The sequence below is a fragment of the Pholcus phalangioides genome, unplaced genomic scaffold, assembly GCF_987345545.1.
Source record: "Pholcus phalangioides strain wild (caught in Gottingen) unplaced genomic scaffold, Ppha-v1.0 ptg000003l_1, whole genome shotgun sequence".
In the NCBI taxonomy this organism is placed as follows: Eukaryota; Metazoa; Arthropoda; class Arachnida; order Araneae; family Pholcidae; genus Pholcus; species Pholcus phalangioides.
In genome coordinates this window covers 10,473,346-10,486,710 of record NW_028301596.1, presented here as the reverse complement: position 1 = coordinate 10,486,710, position 13,365 = coordinate 10,473,346, and the positions used below count along the sequence as shown (strand labels likewise).

The following is a 13,365-nucleotide window of genomic DNA, read 5'->3' as shown; positions in this document are numbered from 1 at the left end:
AAATTGAGTGGCGACGTACTGCCCAACAAAAGATTTCAATCGTAATCAAGTTCACTTATTTTATTTTGTTCCGGGTATAGACGTTCACAGTATATAAATTTCAACTGTTCCCTAAATGACATTAGAAAGAGCTAGTTTAGCATAAAAAAAACCATTTTTTATTTGGCTTGGAACAGTGGGTTTAACTTTAATGTATGAGAAGTACAGCCCGGATTATATATGCACTAAAAATATTGCGAAATATGCTCTAAAAACAAGCAAATAGAACAAAATATGCACTAAAAATGCCAAAATATACACTAAAAATCGCCGCAAAATATTCATTTAAAAGCCACCAAAAATTACAAAACATTTAAGAAAATTTAGAGAATATGCGTTAAATAACCCATAAGAAAACAAAAGAAAACATGCTTCTATAATGCATATTTTCTATATTAGTGTATATGAATACTGTTTCATACAGTATTTATTCATTTACGAAACCAGTTTTGTCATGCAAACAAGTTTTTCATTCGGGAACTTTTCCTCAGTGTATTCGGGAATTTTCCTGCCAGAACCTCTTAACAAATACGAAAATAATTTTTGCTCTGAAGAGAAATGAAGTACCACCAGTAATAAAACAGAAATAGCGGCCAAAAGTGTCTAAAATAGTAGATAAAAGTGACAAGTTTCTCACCTGAGATTTAATCAACAGCAAAAAGTTTGTGAAATGATTGAGAGTCGGCCATATAGTAATCAAACTATTATTTAAAATAGCACCGAATTTCCCGTGCTTAATGTGCGGAGGGGAAATAAACCGATGTTATATATGCACATATAATGAGCAATATTCATTCACGAAATCGTAAAATTGTGATTAAGCTTTTGTAAAACTTCAAAAATATTATCTATAACTGCTGTCAATCACTAATATATATAATATCAATATGCCCCGGACGGATTATGTAATCCCTTGGGCTATTACATAAATGATGATACGTAGCTGTTTATTGTGTTTGTATTTTATGTGTATTTTACTTTTGTGTGTGTTGTTTGTTATATTTCATGTGGATTTGTGCAATAAATTTCAAGTATGCTCTTATTCGGAAAATTCTTGCATTTTATGCATTTATAAATATTAATACTGAAAAGACCAAAATATGCAAATATGCATTTGCATATATTCCGAGTTCTAATGATAAGTATCTTAAAGAAAGTATGGCATAAAATAGCTATACGTTCTTCAAAATTTGATCCAAATGTGTTCATTCATTTCTGAAATTGTAATTTAGTATTTTTGTATTCACACAAATCGATTCCTTGTTTATAAAACGTTGAAAAACAGAAGAAAATAGATGAAAATACGTAGAAAGCATAGGACAAAAGACACTCATATGCGTTGATTTCTTTTGATGTAGACATATTTTTCAATGAAAATAGCACATTCAAACTCGGTCGTAACGACACCCCAGCTATAGCGTCAAATAATTAGAGACCACGGCCGACTCTTTTAAAGAATAATGGAAATGAAAATATTATAACGTCGATGAAGACGCAACGACCTAGTATGTGTAACGAGAAATTTTCGCGTGTTTTTTAGAATTAGAGCTGAGCACATCATAAGGAAATGTTCGTCTGTTCCATTGGAAACCGAGCACCCGTACGGCATACGAAAGGCCCGGGTTTATGTCCCGGTGGAGGAAGACATTTTTCTTTCCAAAAAAATCAATATCTTTCCAAAAACATCAACATCTTCACACAACGTCCAGCTTTCTGTATATCTTGCATAAAATATATTTGCATAATTTATAAATTTTGTCATGTGGAATTTTTTTTTCAGGTTCAGAATCATTTCAAAATCACTGCAGCATTGCTGTAGCTTTATAATTTTTACCAAGGAGAATTAATAAGCAATAACTGGAAATTTTTTGGTGATAAAACAAGCATCAAGCTTATAGCGACGTCCCGTATTTATTACCTCAATTTCCCGTATTTTTCTTGCTAAAATATAGTCAACCCCTAATCATAGTGAATTAACAACTTTACATACATGGTATTTCATTGTGTGCATCTGAGATTATAGTTTTCATACCCAAAAGTTCTTGGGAACACCAACTAGAACGCACAGACACCTCGGTTATAATGAGGAAAAATCGCCGAATCTTCGATGTCGTTATAACCGAGTTCGACACTGTACTTTATAAAAAAAAAAACCACCTTTAATAGAAAAAAATATGTAAAAATAAGATAACCAAGTAAATTATATGGAAGAGTGTTCGGTTTCACGCCATAATCGCTGCAAAATTTATAACAGTAAAAATTCTCGGCGGAATACGCTCTTATAACATAATATTCCGTAATTATTAACCCATTAGAAACATCAGAACATCGACAGTTACTGTACTTTCTTACACGCAAAACATTACAGTTAGATTATATAGCTTTTAAAAGCAACAGTCTCAAAAATAATAGCGACATTTTAATCCGCCATTTTTATAACAGAAGCTAATAATAATGATGCATATAAAACTAAAAAATTCTCATTCAAATTGATCTTATGCTTTATCAATCTAGAATATTATTGATGATTTTATTTTTTTTTTCCCTATCTACCTGGCTCTTCTAGAGAGTTTTCTTCTATGGTAGCTCCCCCAGCGGCGTCCATACCTAGCATTATGGTGAATAGAGGGTGGGTGGAAGGCTGTTCAAAAATTAATAAAGTAATAAGCCTTCCGCCGGTCCCGGAGATGAGTAACTACGCGGTAATGCGTCCCAAGAGATGCGATTAGAACTCTCTGCGGCTCGTGGACTTACGCAATAAGTAGGAAAAAAAAAAAAAAATTGCAGTTTTTCCCGTTTTTTCCCCACCCCAACCATCAAAAACTGAATTTGCCTTTGACGTCCGTAAAATACTCATTCCATATTCAAGCCTTTTTTTCCTCTTTTTTTTGTGGAAAAAATGTATTTTTAAGATACTATCATTCAGAGCGTTTCTCAGCTCTTTATGCAATTTATTTATTTTTTCGTGCATTTTGATCATATTTATGCGTCCGTGGAAGTTTAAATAAACTATTAAACTTACAAAATGGGTCTGCGAAAGGTATTAAAATTGGAGGGAAACTATAAATTTGCGAGTTTCTTAGGAGGAAAGCTTTCTATGAGAGTCAATATATTGTTGATATAATCAAAGGGAATGATATCGATTATACAAAGAAATAGATGGTTTTTTAAACAAATTAAGGCAATGATTGTGATAGAAATTCAAATCGATGATTTTTAAAAAAATTGAATCGATGACTTTGGGAGAAAAATTAAATCGATTGATTAGTAGAGTTTAAAAGAACAAAATCAATTGATTAAAAAGAGAAATTAAACGAATAATTCATTTAATTTTTATTTTTTTTTTTTGAAATCATCAATCGATTGAATTTTCTTTTGAACTAATAAATCGATTTAATCATCAATTATTGATGATTTCAGAAAGGAAATTAAACTGATGGTCTTAAAAGAAAATTAAATCTAGATTTTGAAAGGCAGTCGATGATGTTAAAAGAAAATTAAATCTGTGTATTTTAAAAGTATTATAAATACTTAAATAAAAGTATTATAATTTATACTAATATTATAAATTATTAGTATAAATTAAATACATATTAAAATAAAATTAAATTGATGAATTTGAAAAACATTAAATCGATGTACATCTTCGGATGATTTGTACCAGTTATGAGAGTGAAACATACAGTGTGTAACAAAATAAGAAGTCTAAATTCCTATACGCTTCCCCTATCTTCTAATTAGAAAGTTGTCACCCTGTCCCTCCTGTGTGGCCAACCAAAAAAATAATCCACGTTTCTAAGTGAAATATTCACCGAGATATTTTTGAATTGAAAAATCGGAGGAAAGAACAACAAAAACTAACGGACAACCCTCTTTTCCCTCGTTTATGCTATCCTTTCCCCAACTTTTCTCCGATTTTTGAATTTGAATATGTTAGCGAACTTTTCACTGGGAAACTTGTTTTTTTTTTAGCTTCAAGAGAGGCAGGGCAACAACTTTCTAATCAGAAGAGGACATGAGGACCGTCTATAAATTTAGATTATTTTGTTACACGCCGTAATTTCCACTCTTAAAATTGATACAGGGTAATTTTTTAACGCAATTTGGGCATTTTTAAATTGAAACTATACCTCTACGACGAACGGTTGGTGTGGTAAAGGCCGCATTAGCACTTACAGGACATCTTGTATGTTAATATCTGGATAATCGGGACAAAACATTGTTGTATATTGTTGTATAATTTCAAGATTCACGGACAAAATCGCTGTTGCTGATGATGTATTCCAAAGCAGTGCTAAATTATAAATTACTGTTGCCCCCCGTCAAACACCGGGAGATCCAGGGTCATATAGCCACTCACTATGTTTTCATTCTAATTTCTGTTTTGTTCTGAAACAATTTTGGGGGCCCCTAAGGGTCATCTAACCATCTTCAAAAAAAACCACTACAGTAAAATAATAAAAAAATAGTCAGAACCTTCTCTTAATGGACAGTCGGACTTTCGGTTCATCTCCTCCCAATCCATGCACGTCTGTTTCTTAAAGCACCGGCCAATAACTCACGTAGGACCGGCCATAGTATGTTGGTGGGGTGGGGGAGGGGAAGGGGTTGCCGCTTCCATCATCCGACCACACTCGATGGATTTTTACCCATCCAGGGGTGCTCATGATTAACGTGCTGGTTACTCCCACAGGATCGGCTTATTGCATAGGTGTAAGTGGATTAAGGGCCGATGAAATTCGTCTGGAATGCTTCTGAGTTACGAGACACGTCGGGAAATAAACCGCGAGGAAACCGTCATCATCATCATCATTTGGCCCCAAAAAGGTTCCGGGGACCCTCCAACTATATCCCAGGCCTATTTTCGCTGCTTCCTCTCTTTTCCCAGGTCTCTTGGGAGGATACAACGAAATGAAATTCTTTTTCTCCCTCCTGTACCTATTTTTTTTTTCCTTTCCCGTATATATGGCACCCCTAATAGTAATTTTTTTTCTATGTATACAGTATCTTTGCTTGGGAGGGTCTGTTATTAGGGGAAATTGTGGCCACGTTCACTAAATATTTTGTGGGCGTTGGACGGAAACGAGATTTACTGATTGTTCTCGGTGGGATTTGTAGAGCTTTCGTATACGTGTGTGTGTGTGTGTGTGAACGCTCTATTGGATGGATTCATCGAAATTCGTAGCAAAGAGTACCGCATTCTCGCCGATAATGTATATCCGTATACAGCGAATGACCATCCTCGCCCTTTAGATAAGTACTGTGCTTCACGGTTTTGTGTTTTTTGTTTCGCGCCATTGTCTTAAGGATCTGAAATTATATGGCAGTGGAGAAAAAAGTGAATGATTCCTTAAACGAAATTTAGTTAGCAAGTGGCAGGAAGAGTGAACATCAACGTCAGATGTCAGTATTGATTTTTGGGTTGACCATAAGTCTCATATGATTACAGTCGATCCCGTTTATAACGTTTTCCAAAAAAACTCATGAAAAACCGTTGCAAGCGGCGGGAAAACTATTTAAACAGGAAGTCTTAACGAGAATTAGAGTTGAGACCACGAAAATAAGTCGTACTAAGCGGGAAAATGTTATAAGCGGGATCTTCTATACATGGAGCTCATGGAAAGGTTAAATTTTTGGATATGACGCTATTAGTTATTTTATGACGATTTCACGGCTCGGTAGGTATTTTCGTTGGCTGTGTGGGTATTCTCTGGTTTTTAATTGAATTAGGGAAACAGTTATTAGAAATTCACGTAGGATTGATTGTTAAAAAATATAGTCTTTCCTCGGTTATCGCTTATCCAATGACCCCTTGATGACAAAAGCAGACCTATTTACAGGAGAAGGAGCAGCTAAGCGTGTTATAGTCCAGAACGGCATGTTGGGGTGGGAAAAAATTTCGAAAATCGGTGATCAAGGGAAAAACTAGACTGGAATAATAGGAGGGCTGCAAAATTTCCGTAAACATGTGAAAGTGACCCAATGTACTATTTCACAGCCTTTCCCGAAAGGAGAGTATGCAGTCAAACCTCTCTTTCAGGAACACTCTGAATAAAGGATACCTGTGTGTTTAAGGGTAATACTATTTAACTAAATCGCGATCTTGAACTACCAATGACAATTAACTGGTTCTGTCAAGGCGATGACGTCAGCTGGTGCCGACTCCGATGTAGTCATGATATAGTCCTTATAGCCTTGCATTTGGAAAGGTTTTTTTTTCTAATATGTAGTAAATATATACACCCAAGGCATGTGGATGGGAGGATTCTTAGAATACGGGGATGTCCTTCAACGATCCACGATTACGGGTTAATTAAGGGATGGATACCCCGGCCCATTTCCCTCTGAACAAGGATTAGTTTACTTTTTGATAAGAGACATCTCTATCAAAAGGATAAAAAGTCTGGTCCCTTGGGTATCCCATATCCCAAGGTTTCAGTTTATATGTCAATGTGCAAAACGGTTCGCGAATTGGCCTGAATAGCCCAAAGTAGTTTGGGCCTCTCGTACGAATTTCGATTATGAATTACATCAATTTAGTTCACAAATGTTATCAATTGCTAATTTACGAATTCTGTTATAACTACTAATTTACGAATTCTGTTATAACTACTAATTTACGAATTCTCTTATAACTACTAATTTACGAATTCTCTTATAACTACTAATTTACGAATTCTGTTATAACTACTAATTTACGAATTCTGTTATAACTACTAATTTACGAATATTTTCTTTTTTCCGTAACACTTTTTGCAGGCCCCACTTAGCAGCCTCTCAGCTTTCTTGGGGCGGGGGCCCCCTTTTTTGTAAATCAGCAACCTAATTGGACCAGGAACTTTTTCAAAATATATTCTGACACTTTTCAAAAAGCCACATTATCTTCCACGGAAAGGATATAATTCCCTCCAATATAATCCGCGTATAATCCATAAATGCAAATTTCTCTACTTTGAGGTAAAAACGTCATCGTACAGTCCGCACATCGTATACAAATTTCATTTCATACCAGTATTGGAATTTCAAGTAATGAAAGGGATTGTTTCTCACGTTTTGTAAGGAAAAAAAACCGATTTTTCTACTCGTATATATAATCTATGCATATTTTTAAAAATTATTTTTCTTACCTCAATTTCCAAAAATATGAATTTCTATTTTCCAATCTCTCTCTCTCTTTTTCAAAAAGTATAAATAAATAATCTGCAGGTAATACGCAGCGGTACAGTGGATGCCGTTTTTAGCATTCCGCCCCCCCCCCCCAAAAAAAAAAACGTTTTCCCGCTTAATACGACCTATTTTCGTGGTCCCAATTTTCACTAATACTCATCGAGATTCTCCGTTTAAAGCGTATTCCCACTTAAGATTTTTCATGATGGATTTTTGAAAAACGTTATAAGCGGGAACCACTGCATATTATCCGCACAATCAGATAAATTTAGATATTTCTTCAACGTGTAATACGCGGATTATACGCACTAAATTACGGCAAGTCCCAAATTTTTAGGCATCGGAGCGATAAGAACATGAATTGTGTTCAGAGCTATTGACTGCCTTCGAACATGATCCTAATCAACTTCGAAGATGAAATTAGATGCCAGACTATCATGGCATCACCAAAAATTTACAGAGGGCCTGCGTACAAACAAAATATTTCATGTACATGTTCAGTTGGCCTAAAAAAAAGCTCCAACGCACTCATAATTTTTAATTAAATTATTAAAATACTTTAGAAGCAAGATAAATTAATAAATAGTGTACTTAAAGGTTAATAATTGCCCTCCATTGTTCGACAAAATTCTCGCAGACAAATGGCTGTAGTTTAAGCGTATTTGGGAACCGCTGTTATAGAGGATATCGTTATATAGGATTTTTCACTGTATTCTAATATTGTTTCGGATAGATTTCAAGTTTCCTTTGCTTAATAGTACTTTGCATGAATAGTACTAGCCATGTGTGTACATATATCCACAATGGTATATATTTGTTTTCTGTCCACTATTTATGGTTTTGCAGCGGCATTGTCATTATACGTATCTTACGTGCATCAAGAAAACATACTGTAATGTGCTATATACTCTATGGATATTGTGATTTTTTATAGATACTCACTTTTTCTTGTTGTTGGAGCTGCTTCATCATGATCGATTTCTTCTTGTCCTTGCAGCGCTTGTTCTGGAACCAAACCCTGATCACACGCGGGCTGAGGCCCGTCATCTCGACGAGCTGCTCTTTCATCAGGGCGTCCGGTCGGGGGTTGGCAGCGTAGCAAGTGCGCAGTGTGTGAAGCTGCTTTTCGTTCAGTACCGTCCGTACGCGCGTCGGTTTGTGCTGCTCAGAATTGCCACCTTGCTGTTTGTGTACCTGTGGCCGGACCGAGTCCCGGTGTCGACTGGACTGCATCGGTTCTGCATTCGCTGTTGTACAGTCCATTCATACGTACGTACGTAGGCGGGAACCACATAAATTGGTCGGAGAAGACGTTGGGGACATCACGGACGGGCAAGACGGAGAACATACAGATGGAAACAAGAAAACAACTTAAATTAGTAAAAATATAAGCAAAAAATTAATCGAATTTTAAAATCAATAAATTGATATACAGTCAAACTCGGCTATAAATGATGGTCTGGGCTGAATCTAGAGAATAACGAACCTTGTTTATATATAACGTCGAACAAAATGCAATGACATCGGATATAACGACACTTTTGCTTCAGTTTTCACAGAGTTTTCTCACCAAAAATACCCAGAACATAACAGAGGGAATGTTAGCCAGTTTTTCCACTGACACACACCTGGAGACAGCCTTGTATACCGTTCAAGACATGTTGATTTACGCAATAACTGGCAATTTCACTGGTTATCGGCAACAATTTTCCGTATCATCCTAATCATAGTGAAATAACACCATTACTCAGTGTTGATTAATTAATTTTTTTTATTTTAAAAGGTCTTCAACACATCAACCACTGTTCTAATGACACCTCGGCTATAACGTCAATAACTGGCAGTCCATAACAGTCCCTCATGGAAAATTATGTTAATGAACGTTGCTTATAACGTCGATGAAATGCAATAAACTCGGATATAACGACAAATTTTTTTTTTTATCTATTTTGTTTCCGTTTCAATGACGTTTTCCTAAGAAATTCCCAAAATTAGAGCTGATCACATCCAGAGAATTTTCGTCTCTTGTTCTATTCATACCAAACGTTGAAAAACTGATTTAATACACGTTCGCCGTTCCGACTTGCTCATTGACGTCACCACTACTCGAAACATTTCCGTATTTTGCCTTTCCCGACTTTTTCCTGCTAAAAATGTCCCGTTTTCTTCAACGAAGCTAACTTTAATTTCCAATATTCACTAGGACCAGAAATACAGGTAATTTGCAAAATTTTTAAATTCTGTTGCAACAAATATGACTAAATATTCATCTGAGATATAGAAGTTATTTATAAGCAATATTCGCCGACAATTGGCAACATGTTTGGCGAGAATCGGTGTGATGTACCGTTTATATATCCTAATTTACCGTATTTTTTACCGATCGAATTCGGTCACCCCTAATCTAGGGGTTCACTTTTTTCAGACGCGACCCAAAATCAACAAAAAGTGACAGTTTGTTTTTTTCCGTTATCAGTGGAACCAGGGACGCAATAATGGCATTTATTAACTTAATTGTCATTGGTATTAGCATTTATTAACTTTAATTACCGTAATTGTCTCTGATTCACTGTAAGTGAATTTGTACGACTCGTTTAGGAAGCCACTGCGAATCAAGTTTGAGTCTTAACTCATAGCTCAAGACAGGGGGAGTCTGAAGTGTTTCGGACCTGCGGGTTCTCGTCTTGAGGTTTATATGAGAAATTTAGATTTCTAAATCAACTCCAGGGGTGCTCAGAACCGTGAATGCTCGAGCACCCACAGCAACCACGGCTAAGGTGCCACTGGCTCAAGAATCCCTGGCTCTGAGTGTATTTGCACGACCCATCGCAGGAAACCCTTGAGAATCAAGTTTGGGTCGTGACCCACAGTTGAAGAGTCCCTTGCTGTAAGTGAGTTTGAACACAGGGCCGCAACTACAAACGAAAACCTAATCGGTCGCCCGGGGCCAGTATCCGTTTTCTTGCCTCTCTCACCGTGATTTTGAACGGGAAAGAGGAAAACCCAGTGCCTGGCCCAGCAGCCGGGGCTCCAGACCCACACCCTGTCCTCCCCTAGTTTCGGCCCTGTTTGAATGACCCATTGCTTAAGCTCCGGGGACCCATAGATAAAGAACCCTTACGCTTATCATAAAGAAATCAAATCTTCATGCACAAGAGTTAAGCTACGATTCCTAGATATACCAGATAATATTTTTCGCCAGAAAAGGTTATGAAAACCTCGGTTGTAACGACAGAATTTCGTGGAATCTTCCATGTCGTTATAAACGGGTTTGACTGCATTATGAGATTTCTGCCTGCGAAATAAAATTTTTCTTAACATGTCCCGGTTATTATCAATGAATTCCGGGATTTGTCCCGATTTCTCACACCCTATTCGCGAACAAATATTCTTGAACGTAATTCTCATCGAAAATTAATAGTTTCCCGAATATTCGATGCATTATTTTCGGCTCGTTGCTGAAGCAATTAAATCAATTACGGACTAGATAATGAATGTAAAAAACATTGAGGTGGGAAAATAGGTTAAACCAATCGAAGATAAAAATGAAAGGCTCTAGAAAACCAGCACGAGGCAGATTTTAAGGGGGTTTTAAGTACAACCACCACCACCTCAGAAAAGAGAAAGAAAGCAAACAAGAGAGGTCAGTTAGGCCTTATTAGGTTTTGGCCTATTCACAAAAGAAAGCGAAAACTTATATATTTCTTTCTTTTTTACTTTGCAATGTTTACAAAGTGAAAAAAAAAGAAGGGAATTGTATTCTTTTACTGTATTAATGACTGCAGATTATACACGAGGAAGAACTGGTCGTGTATTTAGGACGTGCGGATGAGTTGTTTGCTTCGAGATGGATGCGAGTGCGTTCACCTCTATTAAAGTATATTTTTATATTTCATATTGAAGTTTCTATTATTTATCTTTATTAAATAAAAGTCGGTATAAGAAACTGTAAAAAACATGTAAATAGATGCCTTGAAAATCATCTCATGGCGATCATTCAGTCACCTGGTTCGGCCCCACGCCGTGGTTTCAAAAATTTTTCGGCCATGCCCCACCCATTAAGAGCTCACGTAATGTTGGTCTAAATCAGTGTTTCCCAAAGTGGGCAATATCGCTCCTTGTTGGGCGATGGAATGGTCCAAATGGGGGCGATAGAAGCTATGAGTCCAACATAGGTTCTTATGGGTTCACTCGAGTCGGGGGGCGATGAGAGAAAAAATTTCTGAAGAAGGGGGCGATAGAGAGAGGTTTGGGAAACTGTGGTCTAAATTATTAGCAGACGTCAGTGCTTCCTGCATTGGTGCTCTTCTGATTCAGAACATAAACGGTGCTCTCGACTCGAACAAATACTTAATAACCCTTTTCTGTGACGTCACATTAATTTATGAAAGGTTCTGATTGGAGAGCTAGATAAGTTAACTAATGATCTGAAACACCACACACACACACACACTAGCAATACGTTCCATACAACTAATATCGGTTGAGTTGCCCTTCAGAATAATTGAGAATAATATTGAGAATATCGAAAAAAATGAAATTCAGAATAATATTGAGAATAGCAAAAAAAAGAATATTTTTTTTATTCCAGCTCACGGACCTCCAGAAATCTTTCCAAGCACCCCAAAAGAGTCCACGGACCCCTGAACTAATAGACGTGCAAGTTTCCCAACTTTACCCCTCAGTATGTCGAATCGCTTGTGAATAGACCGCGTGCAATCGCTAGATGTGTCTGTCACCACCTCAATCAAAAATGCAATTTAAAAACTATTCTGAGCAACGTGCGAAAAGTTCTGACTCTCGCGCGTGTGTGTGTGTGTGTGTGTGTGACTCTGGATCCATTCAGTGACTCAATCATAATCACTTCATCCAAATCCGATCGATCAATCATCAATCAGTAAGGTAAGCGTGTGAATCAAAAAAATCACTCCCTCATTTTCAAATCTATTTTTCAGGTCTTCCGAATCGTCATTTAGTCACAGTTATCCACCTCAAAAGTAACCCAACTATTATCCCTACAATATATCACCCCCCACCCCCATTTTTGTGGCATCCATTGCCACTTTTTTTGCCCATTCGGGACCGGTTTGGCAAGATTTTGCCCGTAACCGCGTTTCATAGAGAAAGAGATAGAGAGCAATTGGATAATTATTTTGTAGATTATTTTATTATTCGATGCCATGGGAGGGCGCGATGCTGATGTGGCAAAATAGAATGGTGTTTTTTTAACTTAAAATAATACTATAATATGTAGTAGGGGGTGGGCTTTTCTCTCACTAATTTTTTGGGTAAACTCCTCTCTTCACACTCACTACCCCTACAACTATAAGTATCAATTTTTCAAGTCTAGGCATGGACGGAAAGTAACCGGGTATGTTATAGTAGTGTTTTTTTTAGCGGTCCCTTGGGATATAGGGTGGTGTGATTGGTTACCACTAGACGTCACGTCGTGTGACCCCCGCGGCACACGTACCGCGTGGGAGTCGTGCCGCGTGAAAAAGTTCGTTATTGTTTTTTTTTTATTGATTTTAACTTTTTTTTGGTATGTATTGGGATTAGATGGTTCGTGGGAATATTAGATCACAGATTCCCAACGTTTTACCTCGCGCTGTTTTACCTCGTTAATGATTGCAATGTTCCATGGAACCGATACGAATATGAATGTTCTGCTAATATATAGATATTTTTATAATTGTTCCAGTTGATATTATTTTACAACTTTTAGAGTATCGTGGAACCACTGGTTTGATTTCGGAACAGCATTCGGTAATCCATGAATTTGACCATGGGATTTAAAAATAGGGTATAGAAAATCCTGAACAAAGGTTCTGACAAAATGTCAGAGGGCGTTCATTCTAAACAATGATTTACATCAGTGATTACCGACCCGTCGTACCCGTGCCCCCTGGAATGTGTGATGTTAGGGGGGTGTGAACAGTGTTCGCCAATACGCATCCAGACGCGTGATTCACGCATCAATTTCTTCTTTTTTTTTTCAATTTTACCCCTAAAAATTTCGTAGAGGTGTGAAAATACTCCTTCAAATTTCAAGTATACCCCCGAATTTCATGAAATTACCCCTTCAAATTTTGGAGAGGAGTGAAATTACCCTTCAAAATTTTTCTTTCGGATAACACTGGGTGTGAACATAGTGCGTCC

At 36.9% G+C, this 13,365-nt stretch overlaps 1 protein-coding gene across 3 annotated transcripts in view; it reads right to left on the bottom strand.

Annotated features, from left to right (window-relative positions):
* The window catches only part of tup (LIM1_Isl and LIM2_Isl domain-containing protein tup), a 139,942-nt gene that overhangs the window by 69,471 nt on the left and 57,106 nt on the right, over window positions 1–13,365 (bottom strand). For 2 of the 3 annotated variants that reach the window (XM_089243987.1, XM_089244004.1), the window contains exon 4: window positions 8,149–8,453. In XM_089243987.1, coding sequence (XP_089100113.1) covers window positions 8,149–8,453 — 305 coding nt within the window. The remainder of the gene's footprint in view (window positions 1–8,148; window positions 8,454–13,365) is intronic. The other variant, XM_089243995.1, reaches the window with a different exon arrangement.